The 24040-nt window shown below is 37.3% G+C and overlaps 3 protein-coding genes across 6 annotated transcripts in view; 1 reads left to right on the top strand and 2 right to left on the bottom strand.

Annotated features, from left to right (window-relative positions):
* The window catches only part of UROS (uroporphyrinogen III synthase), a 23685-nt gene extending 21291 nt beyond the window's left edge, over positions 1–2394 (bottom strand). For all 3 annotated transcript variants that reach the window (XR_009958895.1, XM_062579589.1, XM_062579591.1), the window contains exon 1: positions 2327–2394. The gene's annotated coding sequence lies outside the window, so the exon portion shown is untranslated. The remainder of the gene's footprint in view (positions 1–2326) is intronic.
* BCCIP (BRCA2 and CDKN1A interacting protein) lies at positions 2382–12455 on the top strand. Of its 2 annotated transcripts, none has more exons than XM_062579588.1 (7): positions 2382–2545; positions 4201–4275; positions 4939–5019; positions 5515–5604; positions 6151–6338; positions 7761–7938; positions 9054–9355. In XM_062579588.1, the coding sequence occupies exons 1-7, from the start codon at positions 2423–2425 to the stop codon at positions 9081–9083; spliced, it is 765 nt and encodes a 254-aa protein (XP_062435572.1). In that variant the 5' UTR covers positions 2382–2422; the 3' UTR covers positions 9084–9355. The 2 variants fall into 2 exon arrangements, with proteins under 2 accessions (XP_062435572.1, XP_062435571.1); XM_062579587.1 differs by lacking the exon at positions 9054–9355 and adding an exon at positions 11493–12455 and having other exon boundaries at positions 2386–2545.
* DHX32 (DEAH-box helicase 32 (putative)) overlaps positions 12133–24040 on the bottom strand; it is a 25996-nt gene continuing 14088 nt past the window's right edge. The window contains exons 7-11 of the mRNA XM_062579586.1: positions 18669–18860; positions 16543–16692; positions 14431–14621; positions 13395–13576; positions 12133–12325 (exon numbers count right to left, since the gene is read on the bottom strand). Of these exons, the coding sequence (XP_062435570.1) occupies positions 12133–12325; positions 13395–13576; positions 14431–14621; positions 16543–16692; positions 18669–18860 (908 nt within the window). The remainder of the gene's footprint in view (positions 12326–13394; positions 13577–14430; positions 14622–16542; positions 16693–18668; positions 18861–24040) is intronic.

The following is a 24040-nucleotide window of genomic DNA, read 5'->3' as shown; positions in this document are numbered from 1 at the left end:
ATTAGTCTGGGGCTATTTTTCCAAGTCAACATGACTTAATTTAGGAACTGGGTAAATTTGGGACACATTTTATGTTTAGAGTAATATTATGCGTACGGAAATGCTTCACATTCACAGCATTAAACATTAAAATTTAACATCCTTATGTCTTCAATTAAAATATAAAGCTGATTAGAATGTGACCTCTAGGTCCCTGATACTACAAATGAGCAATAATCTATCCTATTAAAAGCAGCTTAGCAAAATTTTTATAGATCACTGTACAGAAAACACATCTCTGTAGGTCATAAAATCATAGAATCAGTAAGGTTGGAAGGGACCTCTGGAGATCATCTAGTCCAACCCCCCTGCTCAGCAGGGTCACCTAGAACGTGTTAGACAGGGTTGTATCCAGGCGGGCCTTGAAGATCTCCAGGGAAGGAGACTCCACAACCTCTCTGGGCAACCTGGTCCAGGGCTCCGTCACTCTCACAGGGAAGAAATTCCCCCTCACGCTCAGGCGGAACTTCCTGTGCTTCAACTTCTACCCATTGCCTCTTGCCCTGTCACATGGGACAACTGAAAAGAGTTTGTCCCCGTCCCCTTGACACCCTCCCTTCAGGTCCTTGTACACATTGATCAGATCCCCCCTCAGTCTTCTCTTCCCCAGGCTGAAGAGGCCCAGCTCTCGCAGCCGTTCCTCCTAGGGCAGGTGCTCCAGCCCTCTGACCATCTTCGTAGCCCTATGCTGGACTCTCTCCAGTAGCTCCATGTCTCTCTTGTCCTGGGGAGCCCAGAACTGGACGCAGTACTCCAGATGAGGCCTCCCCAGGGCTGAGTAGAGGGGCAGGATCACCTCCCTCGACCTGCTGGCAGCAGTCTTCCCAGTGCACCCCAGGAGACCATTGGCCTTTTTGGCCACAAGGGCACTTTGCTGGCTCACAGTCAATTTGTCATCCACCAGCACTCCCAGGTCCTTCTCTGCAGAGCTGCTCTCCAGAAGGTCAGCCCCCAGCTTGTACTGGTGCCTGCGGTTATTTTTCCCTAGGTGCAGGACCCTGCACTTGCCCTTGTTGAACCTCATGAAGTTCCTCTCTGCCCATCCTTCCAGCCTGTCCAGGTCTCTCTGAATGACAGCACAGCCCTCAGGTGTGTCAGCCACTCCTCCCAGCTTGGGATCATCAGCAAACTTGCTGAGGAGGCACTCTGTCCCCTCATCCAGGTCGCTGATGAAGAAGTTGAGCAGGATGGGACCCAGTACCGAGCCTGGGGGACGCCGCTAGCCACAGGCCTCCAGCTAGACTCAATGCCACTGATGACGACCCTCTGTGCTCTGCCTTTCAGCCAGTTCTCAATCCACCTCACTGTCCACTCACCTAATCCACGCTTCCTGAGCTTACCTAGGAGGATGTTCTGGGAGACAGTGTCAAAAGCCTTGCTGAAGTCAAGGTACACAACGCCCACTGCCCTTCCCTCATCTACCCAGCCAGTCACTCCATCATGGAAGGCTATCAGGTTGGTTAAGCAGGATTTCCTGTTGGTGAATCCATGCTGGCTATTCCTGATCACCTTCTTTTCCTCCATATGTCTGGAGATGACATCCAGAATGAGCTGTTTCATCACCTTTCCAGGGATGGAGGTGACTTAACTTTCATTTGAAAAGCTGTTCCCAAGCTAATTGTGAACTATCTGTACACAGGACAGTTTCTAAAAAAAATTAAATGGGCCATTTCATTTCTTTCTAAGTCACAGTGACTGCTGTAAAATATATTAACTCTAATATTACTTTGATTACAAGCAAATGTATATGGGTCACACAATAACATTTGATTGTCAAGGGTAAAGGAAACTGTCTGCTCTATCACAAACATAAAGGGAGATAAATTATTACACACTGTATGTGAGATATGTTTAAAAAATCTTAAAAATCCTTCAGCTAGAGTTTGCGGTGCTAAGGATTTGTTATCAATATTCTTTTACTATTATTAGATGGGTTTAGGAAACAGAAAAGAGAAAGCGTATTTTGACCCACTGCAGCGCCCTCTCAGGAAACTACATTTCTTTTAAGGCCGGTCGCGCCTACAGCATGAAGTGGGATTCTCTTTATTTATTTATTAATTTCCTTTTCCGAGTGGCAGGTGGAGGGAGGGCCCCGCAGCCCCCGCAGCGGAGGAAGATGGCGGCGGGGGCGGCACCGCCCCCCCCACATACGCTAACGGTCCCGGCATTTGAAACCAGCCTGGGGCGGCCGCGAACAGGCACCGGCTGGTAACAACTGCGCTTCGCTACCCCCTTCCCGCTGCCAAAGCCCCTCTCCCGGCCCCAACTCCGCCGGGCCGCCGCTCACCTGCGCCCAGGGCCGCCGCCGCGCGGGCACCGCGCCTGTGCGGGGCCGCCGCGGCCTTCCGGCGCCGAGGCGCCTGCGCGCCGCCGCAGGAGCAGCATGGCTACGCGGGCCAAGCGGCGCCCGCCGCCGCCCGCCGAGGAGCGGGGCTCGGGGTCGAGCTCGGAGTCGGGCTCGGAGTCGGGCGACTCGGACTCCGCGGAGGACGAGAGGCTCGATGAGGTGACGGGGGAGGGAGGCGCGCTCGCGGCCGTGGCGCCCGCCAGCTGCGCGTGTGGTGCGTCGCCGCCGCCTGCGGGCCGCGGGCTTTCTCCGCGAAATCCTCAAATTTCCAGGAGATAATATATATATGTATATAATTAATGCAGCACAGTGTGAGTTTAATAAAATAAAAGGTAAAGGGAAGCTGGGTACTACAGTTACTGTGCTGAGGATATGGCAGTGTTGTCTGTGCTTGATTCACTAGGATTAGAATAGCTGGTAAAATTACAGGGATTTTTATTCATTTTTTTAAAAAGGTGGCTAAAATCACGAAGAGGTGATAGTGCCAGCTGGGAGTTATTGATAACAGGTTTCTAGTCCTTTGATAAAGGGGGCATGAGCAGGAGAAGTCCTGTTTTGACACCATCATGCTAAACAGACCAGGGCCTACCTTCAGACTGTTGGTTTCAGTTCCTGTGTTAAAGCATACGTAACATTAATGTATGTTGGTAACTTGTACTACGGTATATACTCAGTTAATTCTTACTAAGAGTCTTTTTTTATTATTGTAATCTCAGAAACTTTTCATTAGTTTTGCAGATTTGGCCCTTACATGTAAGCTGCTCGCATGAATTCTTGTATGGGGATAGAGGCAGTCACTTAAATATATATAGGTTTTGGCACAGAAGAATCCTTTAATTTTTTAATGAATATAAAAAATATCAAAGGAGGAAAAAAAAGATCCCTGAAACCTCAGGGAAATTGGCTGGACAGATATGAAAATGCGCATCACTATGAAACTCCTTGGGATTGGGGGGAACCCTTGTTTCTAGAGTGTGAGAAGGTATCAGTGCTCAGAACCACTGTTAGCTGTGTTTGGTTCAGCATTTATTGGCTTAACCATTCAGTGAGATCCTTGAATTTTAGAACAGTCAAAGTTCATGGAGGTCAGGTGGAAATGCTGTATACACCAAAGATGCAATCTCTTTTCCTATATAGGGAGCTTCTCAAGCAAATAATATACTCTCCTTGAGAAAATCACTTGTAACCTCTTTGTAGAGCTTTCTTGTCTAAGTCAACAATTAAATGTCAAGGTAAATTGGGCTGGGATGATCTCAGATGATGGTTTAGGGGAAAACAGGCAGGCAACCTTGATAGCCAGTACTGCTTGTATTAGAATACCAGCAAAAATGTTTGGCAGATACACAGTGTTTGTTCTGGACGGGGTTACAATTCACACTGGGTCTCATTTTGTGCTACTAAACAGGCTTCCAGAGTAGATTCAATGATATCATTAGGATTTGAGGAAAAAGCAGCAGAAGTATGTTTTTGGATGTAATAATTTAAATTGGTCTGCAATAAACTTCTTCAGCAAAGGCATTACGCTCCATTCTGTGTAGGTCAAGCCTATCCTAAGATGAAAATAAGATATGTTTCTGATGTTGAGCATTAATTGTCTTTATTATATAGTTTAACTTCATTTTAATACAGATTTGGGGGCAGGTTTAGCTCAGTTGGTTAGAACGTGGTGCTGCTAATGGCAAGGTGGCAGGTTCAGTCCCCGTATGGGCTATACTGAGGGTTGGACTAGATGACCTCCAGAGGTCCCTTCCAACCTTACCATTCTATGATTCTTGACAAGCATGTTTGATGTTCTGTATTTTGCTTTTATGTAGGAAGTGAATATTGAATTTGAAGCACATTCAATATCAGACAGTGATTACAATGGGATAAAGAAATTACTTCAACAGGTACTTTAAATTTTTGTGAACTTGGTTGATACTTTTGTTAATAAATATCATTTAGAGTTGTGCAGAATCATCACTTCACATTATCTGTATTACTGATTCATATTTCTGCAGTGCTTCAGCTTGTGAAGATGTACGTAATTACAGCTGCCATGAGCATTTGAATAAATGTGTCTCCTAAACCATGGTTTCAGAGACTAACCCTGAACTGTAGGGTGGTTGTTCCACAATATGCTATCATTTTCCATCTCCATTGTGTTAGTGCCTAGAAAACCTAGTTCAATGTTAATTAGCTTCTTAGAGGTTATTTTTTTAAAACTACAACTCCAAAAACCAGACAGACAAACAAGTAACATGTTCATTCAGTCTTCTGTTGACTGTTTTTCTTCCTGTGAATTTATTCTCAGCAAGCATTCAGATTATCCCAAACTTAAAAGGACAAGAGATACGCAGAATGTCAGTTTGTGTAGGGTCAACTGCCTATTTTTACTATTAGAGAATTACATTGAAAGGTGTTAAATACATATACTAAACTGAAATTTAAAATGGTACAGAACATTGAATAACAGTTTAGAGAAATTACTGAATTTTAGTTCTTCTAAGTGGCCCACAATATAAAGAAAGTTTGACCTGATACTATTCTGTAATTTTTGTTTTATTTTCCAGTTGTTTCTAAAAGCTACTGTTAACATTGCTGAATTAACTGATACATTAATACAACAGAATCATATTGGAAGCATTATCAAGGTAGGAGAGCTAAGCTTCTTTTGAAAACTAAATACAGTACTTTTTATGTTGAAATAACAGACTTGGAGCAGAAGTAGATCATTGCTGGGATTTTCTTAAGCTTTCTCTTTCCATTTCCATCAAAACTCTGCCCTATGGGATTTTAAAATTTCTCAGGCTTACTTCTGTGTATCAGAAGCTGAAAAAATGGTTTTGTTTAAGGTAGGGCCATCACTTGTACTAAGATGCTCATTTCTAAATATGAACTATCAAATTTTAGTGCCTTACAGTAGATCCTGTTGTAGAAGATGACAGGGCTCTCTGTAAAAGTGTCTCTAAATACACTGAGACATTTAGTGATGTGGCACTTTCATAACCTTAACCAGAATTTGTAGGTGTTGTGTTTGTACAGATTACCTGGATGCTTGTCGTCTTCTGGAGGGAAAAACATTTCTTGTTGGAAGAAGGGGAAGTAGAATGTCAAACTGAGATGTTGCTTTTTCTCTTATTAAATAGCAAGCAGAAATCCAAGAAGACAGTGGTGATGATGATGATGAAGACGAAGTCTTTGGTTTTATAAGCCTCTTAAACTTAACTGAAAGGAAGGTTGGTATTCCTCACTGACTTCTCAACAGTAATAAGTGAGACTATGTTCTGCACTTCTGCCTTGTATAACCAGTCTTAACATCAGGATCAGGAATCTGAATCCCACCATAGAGGGCTGTGGTCTTAAAAGTTCCACGTCATTTATTCTTTCTTTTGGATCTAGTCCTGTGTAACTGACTGAAGGTCAAACATAGCTAAGAGCAGAATGCTTGTTAGACCTAGTTTTGGCTCTATACTGCCAGAGTAACTGATAATTCTAGCATCTTGTGTTTCCTTACTTTCATCTCTCACAGCTTTTGAATTTTGCTGTTAAGCATACTAGAGTTGTAGTTCTTAGCTGCATTCCTGTCAGTTAAGAACCTTTTGTTTACCCTCAGCTTCAGGGCTGGTAAATAATAATTTCAGAGAAATTGTTCAGTACTTTAGAGACTATTTAAGGAAATCGCCTGTTGACTTGTTGAGTATTCCCTTGAAATTCACTTTTGAAGGTTTTCTTGTGTAAATAATTGTTCTATAATGAAAAGAAAATATACCCTTTGATTCTAGGATACACAATGTGCTGAACAAATCAAAGAGCTGATTTTAAGTCGATGTGAGAAGAACTGTGAACAGTGTGTAGTTGAACAACTAGAGAAGATCCTAAATGACAATACTAAGCCTGTGGGTCTCCTACTGAGTGAGAGATTCATTAATGTACCACCACAGATTGCTTTGCCTATGCACCAGCAGCTTCAGTAAGTCTTTCTGACATGCTGTTAAACACTATTTTTGTTCAGTAATTTTATTTAAATAAGCGCATGAAGAGAGTGGTATTATATATTGAAGACATTAAAAATATATTTTTAAATTAACCTTGGTAATAAATACAAAGGACCTTACATGAGATGAAATTTTTTTCAAGTCATTAGGCTTTTTATACTCTTTATACTTTAAGACAGAAGAAATCACTTAAAATTATGTAGTGTGCTACTAAAAGAATAACTATGTTTATTGTAGTTTATTTTCATGTTGACTTAGGAAGACTGAAAATGATAACTTCTGTAGCATACTGATAATAAAGCAACTCGAATATTTCTGCTTGTGTGTTAATGGCTGATTCTGGAAGGAAAGATTTGACTTGAGGAGTAGACTTCTAAGGTAGATGGACTTAGGCCTATAGAAACCATTTGCAGTATTTTTAATTGAGTTTCAGTTAAATGACTGAAGCAGGCTAAGTGCTGCTTGATCTGGATTTCTGTTTTGATTCGTGGATTTACATCCTAGACTGGGTGACAGTAAATAAATTAATCCGCTGGGATGCAGTGCTGTATGATTTCACTGCCACACTGAGAACTAGAACATTGTATTGCATAGGGAACTCCAGTAATCAAAAGAATCTTTTTTTCTTGTATGAGGTGGGATTAAAAGTCAGATACCATTGAATACTATCATCTCACTCGCTTGCTCATTTAAACAATAACATATAAATAAACATAATAACTAATAAACAAAATCATAAACCAAAAACAAACATAAAAATCTTACTGACCAACCATCTATGTGTGTTCTTTGGTATCATCATAGTAATTCCTTAAAGATCTGTTTGTTTTTGGTTTATGATTTTGTTTATTAGTTTCTTTGTGTCCAAAAAAAAAAGAGAAAACATTCTTGAAGTTTAAGCTTTGAGATTTACCATTATTACAACATCTGTCACGACTCAAATAAGTCTCAGCCTCATTACCTTAAACGTTTTGGAGTGTTGCAGTGATAATGTTTAACCTGAGGATGCGTAAGAGTATCTTCTGGCTTTTCAGTGATAGCTTCTCATGGAAGTGATCATGTGATGTTTTTCCAAGAAATCTGCACTTGGTATCTTTTTATAGGCCTTTTTGCTGTAAACAAGATTCTGCAAAGAGCAATAGTAAGAGAAAAGCAATGGGGGAGAAGAAGGTATCCCTATTTTTAATGTTGATTTAAAGTATAAGTATCATGGTTAAGTACTATATGAATGCATATGCAAAATTTTTTTCGAAGTACTAGTAAAAGAATAGGATGCAGTACTAATATCCTTTATATATACTTCATATGTATCCTGTATGTGATGTTATACATTATGACATTTACTTTTACACTTGAGGGAGTTTAAATTGTATAGGTAAATATTTATTTGTCTTTAGGAAAGAGCTGACTAATGCACAGAGAAAAAACAAACCTTGCGGAAAGTGCCACTACTATCTTCTTATCAGCAAGACCTTTACAGAAGCCACAAAGAGCAATTCTAAGAGAAGGGAAGGGAAAAATCAGCAAAAGGAGGAATTAATGTTTGCAAATGCAGAAGAAGAATTTTTTTATGAGGTAACACACTTGATGCAGAGAACTCAAAATATTTGCTTTTCCTTACAGCGTTATCAAAAAAAAAGGTTTCTCCTTAACCTCAAAAAAACCCTCTTAAAAGATGGTTCTATGATTCTATGGTTACATATCTTTTAAATTAAATCTCAATAGTGTTGAGAGATGAGCAAGCAAACTGTTTTTGTTTATTGGAGACAACACTTTTTAGAGAACCACTGAAAGATGCTCTCAGTAAGCACAAATTATTAAATTAACCCTCTCTTTTGACTTTTAATTTACCAGTGTGTTATTTTGTATAAGGTCGCAATTAGTGTGACTATAAAAGTACTGTTTCCTGGGCTCTGCCTGCGTCAGCGTTACTACCTGACGGATTCCTCAACGCTATGAGAATAATGGGAAACTTGATAAGATACTGGGAATAGGCAGAGACTTCAGAGGAAAGATCAGGTGTGATTTTCAGTGTGTCTTGGCTTCAAAGAATTAACAAACTTCCATCTCTTTTGCTTGCTCATATAGCAGTGCTAAAGAGAGTGAATTGAGTGTAAAAGCTGTCAGTCTTACTTGAAATTGTCTTTATTGTTTTATTGAAATTCTGTAAATGAAACATCTACGTTTTTAGGATGAATAGATGATAACAAGTCTGGATATAGCAGCAGGTCCCAGCCCTTCTTATAAGTGTTTCCTTATAAATGTTTAAAATTCCTTTTTACTTTGAGAAACAGCGAAACAGAGCAGTAGTCATCTTTCACATCTTATTATTCAGATTAAAGACATGTTAAATTGCCTTGTCATTTGAATAGAGAAGACGGACTGTAGGTATGTAAATTGCAGGTATTACATATTAGCTTAAATATCTTAAATATCTTTCAGTAACATTCAAGTTGACATGATTTACATCACAAGTGGGATTAAAGAATAGCAGCTCAAACAATAGATAGTAGCTTGTAACAGTGCTGTAACTGAATCATGTACCACTGCCTTAAGCGTGTAGAAGAATAAAAAATTCAAAAATTGCAGAGGAATCCTTGTTTTTGGAGTTTCAGTAAGCATCTGCAATGCATGCTAATATTTAAATTAATATTTAAATGAACAGATATCTTTTCCTTCCCCCTACATAGCTGGATTGCTGTCACAAAAGCAGATGCTGAGGCTTCACTGAAAATTTGGTAATGCAATTGAGTGTATTGCTCTGAGAGTTCTTCCCAAGAAACTTAACAGAGGCAAAGCTCTACTTCTGTGCTGCTGTTGGTATTGTGTGGAAAACTATCCTATCTATTTTATTTTTGAATACCTGTTATTTTCTAAAGCTGTTTAGATGAAATTCTCTGAAGACCCAAATAAGTAGATATTGTCACCTCACTTCTGTATTCTACTTGGAGCAGGTATATCAATAAAAAGTGCTGAAATGCCAAGATGAAAATATTGCTTCTGATTTCCTAAGGGAACCTATATACGCAATTTGACCGATCCTAAGTCTGAGAGGGGAGGATGCAGGAAATCAGATTAAAAATGTAATTTGAAATGCATAGGATTTTTCAGGATTTTTCTTTATTCTTTCAATGCTTTAAAAATATTATTCCACAATATTATTACTTTGTCAAGAGCCCATTATTTTTCACTTCTGGCAGTGCCTACAGGATAAAGTATTTTCACATGCATCATATGGTTACTGGCATGGGTTCCTCTACGTAATCATTCATAACAGTCTTTGTTAGAGGCTGTGATAAGCCTATAATACAATTTCTTAGGAAGAAGACTGTAAGTGGGTGCATCCATTTTTAGCTATAGGGAATACTGCTTCAGCCTTTATTCAGGAATCAGTTTGGGGTTTCCTTGTTTCTGTCACAGCAGCTTTAGCACCTGAGTTTGAACTCTGTATAAATATGTTACTGAAAAAATGGAGGAGAGGGAAGCTTTTGGTGATCCTGTGTCCACGGATATTACATTTTAGAGGACCTATTTTGTATTTACCACTGTTTTGTTATTTTGAATGGCTTTTTAAGGACTAATTGTGTGGGTTTTTTTTATCTAAATTGTAATAATTTTCAACTCAAGTGGATAGATTCAAACTAAATATGCTTTGCTTTTTAGCAGTCTTTCTATTATTATTAACAAACTCATTTTAAACATTACCGAGGATATTAGATTAAGTGAGTCTCTGTACTTAATAATGTATATGTGCTACATAAATTAGTACTGGAATGTATATCCTTTCCTGCTCAACACATAATGTTAATTAGAGTGCCATAAAATAGCATTAAATGCAGTGAGGCAGACACTTAGAGCCAAATAAACCAGAAAGATGTCAGCTTACTGTGCTTTATTCCACACCTTAAAATGTTATTGAGTGAGCAGAAGAAAAGCTCTGTTATAACCAGACTTGGAATTGATTAAAGGCTTAGGGCCTCCATTCCTCAAATTGTTTGTTCTTGAACAAAGCCACTCAATTAATTTGATGGTTCTTCCAAAATTCAATTTACAACCTTGAGATGCTGTTAGTAAGTAGCAAATCTACAGGGAGACTGGAACTTAACTTCCAAAGGGAAGAGGTTAGATTAATTTTTCTACTTAGGAGTTTAGTTCATACTTCTTAAATCAACTGATGTGAGAACTAGAAAGATAAGTTGGGTAAGTTTTTCCTACCACTAGGCATTTTAGCTGGGAAAGCTATTAAAAAGAGACTATTCTATCTATATGTAATACATTTTACAGAAAAGATAAACAGTAAACATTATGGAAGCCACTTGATTGAAGAAGCATCCTTTGTAAATATGCCTTTCATTGGCTACTGCCATTCAGAGACCTTTCTAAGGGCTTCGTGAAATTCTGCTCAAGGTTCTCAGTAGTGCACATCACTTTGCTTTATTCAGAGTGCTAATATTTAAAATCCCTACTGGCAGTTTGAGAGAGGAAATTACTACATATTCTTACAGGTATGTTAAACAGCTCAGAGCTCTAAAACCTTAGAGTAAGCCAGGAGAGCAGCAGAGTGTAATCTGTCCTCTACAGGTCTTCTGTACAATACTCACACCGAACTGTCATCTTTATTGCAGGCTCTAGTCTATCTGTAGACTCTCGCTGTTCCTCTTATCCAGGTTTAGGCTCATCTGCTAGTTCTCAGAGCTAGTGTTTTTACTCTAGAGTAAGAGCCTGATATGCCTGTTCTTGTCCAAGGATTCCTGCTTGTTGGCACAATAGCTTCTAAGGCCTATGGTTCTTGCTGTGATGGCAGGGAAAGAGATACTGTTTTAAAACCTGTGGCAGGGGGGAAGGCATGATAAGCAGATAAAGGGGGTATTGATTTTTCTTCTTTGTTTTTTCTTCTGGTTTCTTGAAATTATGATGACTATTTTAGAATGAATACATAAATTCTGTAAAAAGAAAATAGGTTAAACTTTAGTGAATTGTGTTATAGGTTGTTCTGGAGGACCTATTGAAAGAAAATAAAAGATTTTATTTTGTGATACACATGTGCATGATAGGGTCATCATTTTACCATGTTAGGATGATATATTATCATCATGCTAATTAAAAAATTAATGCATTTATTTTCTTAGAAAGCTCTTCTGACGTTCAACTATTCTGTGCAAGAGGAGAGTGACACCTGTTTGGGCGGCAGATGGTCCTTCGATGACGTACCAATGAAACCTTTGCGGACTGTTATGATAATTCCAGCTGATGGGATTAACGCAATTATGGATAAACTTAAAGACTATCTCTCAATCTAAACTCTCCTGTGAACACCGTTTTTTTTATAAAGCAGTCATGCAGAACTATGACTTCCCAGTAGCTTCAGAAGACTACAGTTGAGTTCACAGTTTTGTACTGTTCAGATATTTCCTCTGTACACTTAGGAGAAAAGTAGGTGGTGCAACTATCAATAACAATGAAATTAATATTTTAAAATATTTTATCGTTAAACATTCAGTAAGAATTGCAGAGAGTAAGAATCCAACGTTCCAAGGAACTTCAAGAACTGCTCAGTGTTTTTTAACAGTCTACATCATGTGCTGTCACGTTGGCAGACAATTCATATAACTCTTTAAGAAAAGTATTTTTCTTATTTTCATGTGAATTTCTTCTGTTAAATGCATTTATGCCAAAAGCTCAAAATAATTACATGAGTTAAAATTGGGGTGTATATTGCGTATTCTGTTTTTATTTGTATTCATCCAATTTATAATACTTAAATCTAAGTCATTGAATAATACATCTTTGTTCAGTGGGACTTTGGAGATATTTCCCATATTCTTTCACATCATAGTTAGTTTTCTGTTCCTCCTTCGTTGCTGAAACAGGTGACAAATGATTGATCACTTCCTGAAGAATATCCTTACTTTCACTAGGAGGAAGATTGGTAAAATAATACTGAGGTGCCAGCTCCACGAATCTGGTGAGGAAATAAAACATTATTATATTTCATTATTACACAACATTATTATTTAATTGAAATTTGAAATGTTTATAAAGCTATTTCCAGGCTTGTGCGCAATAAAGCCAGCAACATGCTGATGCGGACACCTACAGAGTGGTTATTTAAACTTAAAAACTCTCTGCAAGATGAAGGTGCTGATTTGTTCTTTCAGTAGGCTTGCAGTTAATGCCCTCAGCCTATATTTCAGGTGATTTTTAGTTTAATTCTCAACATTAAATATACATTAAATAGTGATTTTTCTGGATTTGAGTATCTTGCTGGCTCAACAGAAGAGTGTATTAAAAGGGAATTCTTACAGCCACTGGAAATAGAAATGACATTTCCCAGTGAAATGTAAATTCACAGTGCAAAGAGATGTGGGCAGAAGGAAGACTAGTCTTTTCTTGAATCCATAAACAGTTGCATGGGTTGATCTGTCTGGTTGGACACACAAAACATTGAGTTCTGGTTTATAATACATATTCCCTTGTAAGACACTTTTGCTACTAGTAAGTGTTTTTTTAAATGGATGAATTGATACAATTAATGACAGACATTGAGACTGAGTACCTAAAAAGACTGGCATGCTTTAGGAAATATGAAAGGCTGACTTCAGTGATATTTCTGTTTTGCATTAGGAAAAAAGATGTACACAGTGACAGAATAATACTTAGCATCAAGAAAAAAATATTCCACATATACTCATTAGATTTAAGTGTGCAAAACAACTTTCTTCACCACTCCAGTGTTGCCAACTGTATCTTCCTGCTTGATATAATACAAAGTTTGTTCTTTGCTGCTATGACCATTTTACTGCTTTCCTTGTAACACCACCACCCAGAGTGAATCAGTTAGGCTTGCAAGTATTTCTCAGTAGAACCAGAAGATATTTCCTGTTGTCGTCTTTTCGTTTTCCTCTGTCACAAAAGTAGCAGACTTCTGCAAGCATTACTGTTAATATACGTACACATCCTTATTCTGTGACTTAAATTATGCTTCAGTGATAAAAGTATCACTGAAGAAAGCTTTACCATTGTTAACTTACAGATGAGGTGATATCTCAGAGACGACTCTGATAGAATTGTCTTCTGATATACTAAACTCATGGAACAGAACCCACTCAGGAATCCTTCTGGTGTTATAATACGTTGAGAAAGGAGGAAGCTGAGCTACTTGTCTGTGTGTTAGCATTAAGTAGTTTCCTGAGCCGTCTACATCACGAGCAATCTAAAAGAGGCAAAGGGTTATCCATTACTTAATACATAAGATACACGGATCAGTTTTTGCCTATTAAATTAAAACTAAAACTTGTATCCATATACTTTCATATACTAAATTTCTGTGAGAAAGCTAGGGCTTGAATAACATGAAATGGGGCTTACTGTTAAAGAAAATGCTTGTCTGTATATTTGAAAGGACACCAACTGGGACAAATGAGAGCAGACTTATCAGTAAATATTACCTGAACCTTGGTGGTAGGTTTTGAAGGGCTACTTTTAATTAATAAAGTTTCTTTGTGTCAGCAGCAAGATTCTTAAAAGAGTTACAGGACTTAAAATACTTTGCATCTATGAGTACATGAACTAATGTTGTTTGGAGGGTCATTTTTGTGTTCAGGTACAGCATACCACTATAAAGAAAAGTGTGCTTTCAAGTAGGAATAGACAGTGAGTGCTGTTTAAAATATGTAGAGTACCTCATTTGGTTGAGATGAAGAGAACTGTACACCTAAACATGAACAGCGGATCACTTTTCTGTTTTCAGAATATTTTCACCTAAATATCTTCAAAGAGGTCCTAAAATAATGCCTGAGAGAACAGTGTAAGTTAAGAGTTTTCTTGAGTTAAAAGTTATTTTGATGGAAAGGCATATGACAAGAGTTTTCCTGTCCCAGTTAAGTGTGGACTTCATGCTGTGATAGTTGAAACCCAGAGAGAAGACTAGAACTGGCAGAAATGTTTGTCTGAAGTGTCTTAACTTTTGTGATGATCAAAAGATTTCATGACTTTGCTTAAAATCTCTGGAAGTGTTCTATTTAAATTAACAATGCACTAAGATAAAACCACAGTAATTTCCCTTACGTGCATAAAGTAACCAGATACAAGAGATTTCTTTATGTTTAGTATATTTCCTTCTGATCCAAAGTCTGGTTCTGAAATGGGAAGTTCAATGCGCTTCATAATCTCTACTAGTTCAGCTCTAATAGTTTCTGCCATCCTCAGTGCGGAACAGTTTAGAAAATAATCACGACACCATTTCTCATTACTGTAGTCTGTGGAGGGAAAAAAAATAATTGGCTTAAAGTACAATCATACTGATAGGTACTATTCCCAGAGATACAGCTCTATAAAATGTTGTTTGGCTGGTGAAATTAAAATCATTTCAGAATGAGTAGATGTGTCAGAGCAGTCCAAATTCTGATAGCAAGAGCCATATGGACAGCTTAGAATTACTAACGTTGCTTGTAAAGGGAACATTTGTAGGCAAAATTTTATATCGTTAATTGGTTTTATTGAATATTTTTTATTCAGAAAGGTATTTTAAATTCAAAATCCCTTACTTGGTGTGTAAAAAGTAGTAGCGTCAAATACAGTAACTAACAACTCTATTTTCAGACTTTCTAGATCCAGGCCAGAATATGAAACTGAAATCACTTTTATAGTGCTGATGATTGATCATACTGTTGGGTAAAGACTGAACATGAAACAATCCTGCTGTCCTGCTTTGGAAAGGAGCTGGTGCTCAGGAACATCTTCTAGTGGCAGAGAAGCTGCACTTAAAAGATTGATTTTCTTTTTAGCATTCTTTTAATACCTATACATAATCATAAGGTAAACTGGTCATACAGTATAGAAATCAGTAACTGGTAATCAGATGATGCTCAACTTCTGTCATTATTTGGAATATATAAACATACCACTACACTGTCTAAGCATTGGGCTCAGACTAAATATGAACCTGAGCAAGATCAGTGAGCACAGGAAAACACTTTGAAGAACTGCTGTCTGCTCATTTGGGTGAATATAAACATGTGACTCATTAGTGCAACAGTGAGCTGGCCTGGGATTCTTCACAGATACAGATCAGTAGTTAGGTAATGCTCTCTACCCTCAGTGTGTGGCTGGGAGATCTTGTCACAACAGTGATCCTGTCCAGTATTCGTTTGCCTGCTGGGTTGTGCTGCATCAGAGAAATCTCTCTTGTATGCAGAGTCTTTGATGTTTAGGAAACTCTGACTAGCACGGAATACTGTGTGCTAAGCTGTTAGTACAAACTACTGCAAGAGCAGTAAATCTGTCTTTCTTGAGGCTCTGTATGAAAAGTTGAATCAAGGTCTAACTTCTTATGTCCAAAGCATTGCATGGACTGAATCCTGAATGCCTTTACTCATCTTTAAATGGTAGCACGAAGTGGTAGCTGACAAGCTTGACCTACTGGCATTGTGGAATGTATTGCAACAGAAGTAAAGCCTCTATCTTCAGCAAAAGAATGTTACTGAGAGTTGATCATAAGTTGCTGATTAATTTCTTCAGGACTTAAAGATCATTTAAAAAATCTAGAACTTTCTATCTTTTGAAGTTACTACTTCAAAGAGCGTTTTCCCAGTCCATGCTGTACTTCTGTAAATACTTCTTGTATCTCTTTGTCTACACGTTATATGTTCAAATTAGTGCCTTGTTGCTTTCTCCTGTTCTGGCTTTTATTTCATTTTCTGTAAATTTTGTGAAGATTGCTTCCTATCTTCCAAATTCTTTTTTAAAACTTTCCTCTTACTCTGAACCCTATCAAAGAAACCCTAACAATTATATGGCTGCTGAGTAATCAAATGCCCCCACAATTGTGGATCTTGTGTGGTCTTGTGTTGGCTGTTAGAGGAGGAACCACGTTCTGTTTTTGTTCAATGTCAGTTCATACGACAGCTGTAATAGTGCTTACATATCCACATTGGATGAGGTCAGGCTGTCCCAGGTTACTTATGTTAGACGTTTAGTACTAAAATTGTAATGTCTGTTTGCAATGGCTACTGTCTTAGTACTTCCCTCTGAATTAGCAAGTCTAGAAAGAATCATTCACAAAGAGTTCATGAACCAAATGCTAACAATGAGTGATCCTTTATTTAAAAAAATACAACATAAAACCTTGTAACCAATGTGAGTTTCTTTTTTTTTCTGTCTGACGTATGTTATACTTACATTGGTTTGTTGAGTTTCTACTGACTTCCTTGAAAGCGTTGAAGACATTGATAAGAGTAAAGTGATCTCCTGCAGGGTGTGAGAATTTTCGCCAGCAAGTAAGAGCAATCTCTTCTGTTCCAGGAGGTGCATGTGAGAAGCAATTGGGAGCTTAGGAAAGAATCAAGCCAGTAGTTATTAAGATACTTAAGTGCATGACACGAACAAGGCACTGTGGTCAGTAACTGCAACAGATTTTTTTCCTTGCTCTTAGTCCCCTTTAATCTTCAAAATTGGATCAATGCTGAAAAACTGAATATATTGTATTCACTAAGCTTTTTATTAATACAAATGTTCCTTCTATCTTTTATTTTACTTTATTTGTGCTGTGAGCAGAAAAGAAGGTAAGTGGTTTTCTAGACAGATGCCGAAGATGCTTCATAATGGCATGGTCCCATTTATCTAGAACCCAAGCATATAGTTTCTTTAACATACAAAAGAATTTGAATCTGTGCTGTGAGCAGAAAAGAAGGTAAGTGGTTTTCTAGACAGATGCCGAAGATGCTTCATAATGGCATGGTCCCATTTATCTAGAACCCAAGCATATAGTTTCTTTAACATACAAAAGAATTTGAATCTGTGCTGTGAGCAGAAAAGAAGGTAAGTGGTTTTCTAGACAGATGCCGAAGATGCTTCATAATGGCATGGTCCCATTTATCTAGAACCCAAGCATATAGTTTCTTTAACATACAAAAGAATTTGAATCTATGGATGAAATGCGTGAATTTGTTCCTATATGTTAAAGCTCATGCCTTCTAGTACATTCTATGTATGTTGTGGTATTGTGCTACGTAATTGTGTCTTTTGAGACATCTGAGCTTTTTAAAAAACAAAATATGTCTATGCTCAATCCTTCATATTTGTTCTATGGCCTTAAAAATTGTATCAGAAATATAGGTCCACTATTAAAAAAGTTTAGACAAGAAATAAAGTGTTCTGTAAGCAAAAGAACTAATGAAGCTTAGTTTCCTGTGGATTCATTTCCTTGCAGACTAAAACCCCTCTGCAATTTCTGGGCAAAGGATGTTCCCACTGAGCAGAATATAGCAATGCAGTATTTTCTGCAGCTGTGGTTAGAGCTGTAGATAGCTCTCAAGCATTGGTTCTGTATTAGAATTAGGTCATAAAAGCAGTAGCAAATAATACTGTATGGGTAGGAGGCTGCTGTGGAGAGAGGAGTGAGACAGCCAAACATTACTGAAGCCAGTATTACTATCTAACACAAAGACTTAACAAAATTTCAGGATAGTCTTCTCCTATGTTATTTGGTGGGATCTGGAGAAGTCCGTGTCATTTGCGATTTGAACTTTTTCTAGAATCACTTTTTCTGTTATGTTAGAATCTTAGATTTTGTGCTTCTTTGACACATTAAGACTTAAATAGCAGCTTTGTATTTTGGAAACTATAGCCTACTATCTAACAGAACCATTTGGCTTTAAATATCTGGGTTTTTATGTGCTGACTTCAAAGTTCTGTAACATCAAATAAATTGTTAACAACCTTTAATATGAATGTTCTGTCTCCAGATGCCACATGTTCAAGGCTTGGGGCCAGCTGGTTTGTGTCACGTTGCCATGTAGGAGCAGAGTAATCCATCAGGACAGGCTGGTATGAACACTTACAGTTATGATAGTGTTTTAAATTATTATATTCAAAGTGGAGCAGTAAGATCACAAAGTAATTCTTTGTAGGTCAACAGTTTAATATTGTTTATAATTAGAGCTTCCCACTAATTTCCTGCTTTAGTCTGTAACAAATGTATGAATATAATGAGATAAGAGTTCATTTTAAAGAGATGTTCTGTGTCTGCTTTTTGGCAAAATCTAAGCTAATGGAGTATTTGAAGCATGGAATTGGAGCACAGGCAATGCTATTTATGAACTTCAATGAAGTTGCACGTTACTTGTATTTCATTGCATATTCAAAGCAAGATTTAAACAGCGAAAGATGTTCATTTACTTTAGGTAAACCAGAACTTGAATAACGAAAGTTTGGCTATGGGTTGCCCTCATGAGTAGACTTCGAAAGAGTCTGTGAGGATTTGGGCAGGTAACACAAACAAGCACTAAGACATTGTTTAGGAGTACCTGTTACCATGGCTGCAATGGTGAGCATTTCGTCAACACATTCAAATTCACACGAAGCCAAAATTGACTTTGACAATTGTGGATCCAGAGGAAATTCTGACATGATAATTCCAAATTCTGAAAGGTTTCCATCATTATCCAGAGCTGCTAGATAATCAAGATCTTCCAAAGCCTGCATCAGGCTTTCAGGAGCTAATAAGAAAGAAAAGATAATTCAGAAGTCTTAAGAATGGTTCCATGTAAATGAATGTCTTAATTCTCATTACAGTATTTCAGTTGGTTTCCTGTGTAAAAGTGATTGAAGTCATCTACTTGAGGTGAGTAAAAAGAAGTAACAAATGAGATAGACTAAAGGCTGAGAACATACTGGAGGAAACTGGAAAAAGGGAAATAAGATGTTAAGAGGTCTACAAATAATTTTGTTGTTCGTTCTTCTTTTCAGTCAGAGCAGTTTTTGTAAGAAGTCAAGTCATGGTGAATGCTGAACAGTATATTACACAATTTGTGCAGAACTCCTTCTGTCTTCGTCTAAAAGAGCACTACTGGCAGTCTTCAGACTCGTAAATCTTCTGGGTGCATGTGCTTTCACTTTAATGAGAAGTTATCAAAATACAGAACAGGTCTAAGGAGGAGGATTATAACCATGAAATGAGGGAAGAAAAAAGACAAGCATTTACAGACGTTCTGGCTCTGTTATCATTTTTTGGTATGTCCTATAATTACAGGTATTTGGAGTTCTTCTGTTGTTTGTTTTTTTTTTTTTTTTAAACAGTTTCTCATGATGAATGTGGGAACCTAGTAAAAGAAAATGTCTCCCTAGCAAATGGCCGTACTTTCTGACTGTTTTCACTAAATTAAATGCACCCTTATTTCAGGCTAGAATTTCCTTTTACTGTTTACATTTTTTTCTCCTGATACCTTCCTTTTTTCCCTCAGATTTTAAAAAATCAGTGTATTAAGTGACTTTTAAGCAGCATCTTTTTCTGGTGAAAAAAATAGTGTAATAAATTCGGACTCTCAGTGTTACAGGTGATAAGAAAACATATCTAAAAGGAGATGATTAAACAAATCAGTAATTAAAACAAGAACCTGAGAAGCTTTCTAGAAAATCTGCTCTTCATGAAAGCAGTTCCTTTAGCCTGCACAGGCATAGAAGAGTTTTATGTGCAGCCGTGCTGATTATAGTTCTAGGACTAAAGAGAGTGAACCTGAATGCTGATCAGAAGCAGCCAGGCCTACAGTCTCTGAAAAGTAGTTGCTGGAGCATCAAAGACACTGGTGGAAATTTGGGAACTCTTGCAGTATGAAAAACCTTTCTTCCCAACTGATTTTTTAATCCAGCTTTTACTGATAGTAGTCATTGTCACTTTTTTTTTATGACTGCCAGTTCATTTAAATGCATAACTGCCCTTCTCTCACTATAGCAACTTTCTTCTTACTCCAGTTTAAGAGCCTTTTAATATTTTTCCTTTGTTTTTTGTGGATGACAAGTTAGATTCCAGTCCCATTGAACTTGGTGGCAAAAAATCCATTACAGCAAGATTTGGCCCTCTTCCCCAGTAAAATGTGGCCAGCTTAGAGAAATTAATGACTGGACTGGTAGTTTTTCAGACTTCTGTGAGCTACTCTCAGCTGTTTGCATACTAACGTCCAAAAACCTGTAAATCAGGGGAAAAAAGCACATGTAGTATATATTTACACCTCTGTCTTCATTAATAGGTGACTAGAAAACATCTGTTGCTTGAAAACATTAGTAATGGAAACCTCTCATTGACAGACCTGTTCCTCACTGTGAAGATTAAGAGCAAAAAAAAAAAAAAAAAAAAAAAAGCCTGTAAGAAGGAGGTTGCCTTTAGCCATAAGGCCACATGTCAGGCACCCTGCCTTCCTGCAAGAAATTCATGAGTTAATCACACAATCAGTAAGGTTGGAAGGGACCTCTGGAGATCATCTAGTCTAAAGATTTTCTAGTGCTGGTTCCACTGGGGCTTGAACCCTGAGCATGTAAAGCAGATATGATAACCACTAACCACTAGGTTTTTTCTTTGTTGGTATCATGTATTTATTGCCACCACTCAGCTCTGTAATTAACAGCCTATAATGAGTTAAAGAATAAAGTAAAATGAGAAGCAAAGAAACAGCTGTTATTTTTATTTTTTTCTGTTACTGATGTCTGAAGGAAAAAATATTTTACTAATTCTCCTTATGTGAGCTTTTACAGAAATTCTCCAATGTGTAAATCTGACACGGTGTTTTTTAAAAAATTAGTATTCATTTTCATTAAAATCCTCTCAAGAATATATAAATTGCTGTAAAAAAACTGTAGACTTATTTTATTTTAGTATTAGAATTCACATGCCTGACTGTACAACATGAAAGATTTCTACCCAGATAGAAACATTTATTATCAAGCATACGAGGTTTAATGTGAGAGAAATTAAGCTCTTTCAAAAGCTAAAGCATGAGAAGAAAGTATGTTGGGCATTTAAATAAATGAAAAGTAACAGCTGATGATGATGAATAAAAATCATTGACAGGAAATAGATGCATGCCAGTGATTGAAAATTCTAGGAAAATAAAATGGTCATTCAGATATGCACTAATTACTAGCAAATCATGGAAAATTTCTTTCCAGAAATCAACACAAGTAGTTTGTGTTACAAGTTACAAAATATCTGGTTATATGGCAGCTGATTTAAATCCCTGATAACATCAGTAATTTGCATTTTTATGCCCTAGACTTAGCTGCCTTGAGATTTACAGGTACAAATTGCTTCCTGATTTTGCTTGGAGTGTTATAAAGAAAAAAGGTTTAATTGTATTGGAAAGGACAAGATAGTAAAGGTAGATTAAGCAGGTGAAGGAACAGTAATAAAATGAAAAATAGAATAGGGTTTACAGATATTAGTCTGCATTTTGAGGCACACACTCGATCAGTAAAAAGCCACTGTAAAAATGGCAAATGTTTGTTTGGGAATTCTTTATGGTTTTGTTCCTCTTTAAATAAAACCTACCATAAATAAGACAAAAGTAGTATAAATGTTTAAATACAGAAAGCTGCCCTTTAAAGGATAGGGACTTGCACTGTCTTGCAATGATTTTTAACAAGCAAGTGTCATTATTTTCAGGGCTGTTTGCCAGTGTCAACTGCTGCTCCCATCAAGGCAAAATGCAAAGCTTTGTGACTCAGCTGCTGCTTTCACAGAAGCAAAATTAGGAAGAAGTTTGCAAGATATGTTCCATACTTCCAACAAGAAAACTTACCATACATCCCTGGAAGTTTGAAAGGTATTTCCTTATCTGATATTTCCTTTCTATAGCTTATGTTCTTTGGCTGCTTAATACTCAACTGCTCTGGACTTAAGGAAATCTTGCCAGTGTTATTTACATACAGATCCTATTCCTGATCATTTGTGGCCTTTATAAAGCAAATACATAACTAAGTATTATTCTTAGAGCTTAAATCATTTATCTGAGGATTTCATGCCAGCTTACAAGATGATATCCTTAACTTTTTTTTTTTTTAAGCAAACGGTTTAGTGATTTACCCAACATTCCATATTAGAAACAGGAATGAAACAGTTTTTCCACTTTCTGTTAGGCTTAGCAGTATGAAGAACTGCCAAAGTCATTACTGCAGCGAGGCTAGTTCTAGAGTATGGTGTTTCCTTTTGTCATTGTTTTTTAACTTTACTTTCAAATTATGCAAAGATTTTTCTCTTTTTGTCTTTTATGGGGCAATTATAGCAGCTCCCTCCTCTAAGCAATTGGCTCCATGTGACGTGCTCTGTGCTGGGCTACACAGACTGCCTTGGCACCTGTTTCTGGAGCCTCTTCACCCATGGTATGGCCAGAGCTTAAGAGCTGCAAAGTGTCAGGTGTGCACTGCTTCCCAGTCCTTGTTTTACTGTGTTCCTGTGTTTGTGTGTTGTTTGGTCCTTACCTCCTCCTGTCCCTTTTATGTTTCTCCACTGATTTATGTAGTACAGAATTTTAAGTGAGTGGGCATGTCTGTGTTATCTATCAGAAGGCTTTTTGTTATGAGACAGATAATGCTGTTTAGTTGAATTCAAAAGTTAAAACATTAAGATAATGAATCTGCCTTGAAGATATCCATCGAGAAGACCTTTACAGGAGTGTCTTTGACAATTTGCTTTTAATAAAAAAAACATGCAAACTTTGTCTCTGGAATTGTCTAAAATGATATTGTGGATACTCTAGAAATATATTCCCAGCGTACCGGGAGTTATAATAGTATAGCTCTCAAATTTCATGGCATCCATGACCACAAACAAAAATTTTAATTTGAAAATTGTTTGTGATAGTTCTGCATGAATGCAGAATCTCCCATCTGCTCTCACCTTAACTATTTTTTATGAAATTTTATATGACTTAGTTTTTATACTGATTTGCATAGTTTAAATGTTACAAAACATTTTTCCAATGTTTTACAAAATGATACATAATGTTGCTGCAATTTATGGGGAAGGAGTTCTTTTGTCCCATTATATAACACAATAAAGAACTAGTTGATTAACTGATAAAAATGTAAAGACCTCACTATTGTAATGGCATAGGAATTCAAATAATGCACTTCAGAAGTGCAGTGCCAAATCCATTTTTATGTGGCTCATGAATTCTAAAAAGAGTAACAAGTCTCCTGCATTTGCTCATTTCGATTATAGCATGAGTTACATGCAGCAGCTGTAAGCCTGACGTGTTTGTTGCTTTCATAATGCAGTAATGAGTCAGAGTTAATCCCTGCTTTTATTTTTCCTCAAAGAACAGCAGAAAAAAAACCTTGTGCATATTGTTGCTGAACAGAAATAAAATGCTTTAGTGATGTAATTTCTGTTTCTTATCTGCTATATATTCTTTACTGTCATGTATAGGAAATGGACTATGAAGTACTACTCTGAATTCTTGCTATATTATGCACCTTGCTTTCTCTTTTACGAATTTCAGTGTACTTTTGATTTTTCTGTTAACCAGTTCATGTCCATACACTGCTCTGGCACCTCACTGAAAATATTATTTTGTTTAGGAGAAATTAATCTGAGATTAAAAAAAAAAAAAGTCAAAAAACCTCCATCTGTTTTGATTGCAAGGAAAACTTCAGAATGTTAACTGAACAGAATGATTCATAGCAAAGCCTGTGGCATTTTGTTTTGGTGCTAGTAGCATATGGGAGATGCTGTTATGTATATGATCCCTTTAGTTAAAGAGAAAGCAGGTCCAAGAAGTTGAAGAGATAACAGAATAGTCAAATCCAGGACAAGCTGCGCTGCAGAGAAATGTAGCTGCAAAGCTGATTGTTTTTAGTATCTGTACATTCTGAAGAGCAACTTATTTGGGCAAGTCAAATGAGTAGA

This window comes from Rhea pennata, chromosome 7, assembly GCF_028389875.1.
Source record: "Rhea pennata isolate bPtePen1 chromosome 7, bPtePen1.pri, whole genome shotgun sequence".
Taxonomy (NCBI): Eukaryota; Metazoa; Chordata; class Aves; order Rheiformes; family Rheidae; genus Rhea; species Rhea pennata.
This window is presented reverse-complemented; position numbering and strand designations above follow the sequence as displayed.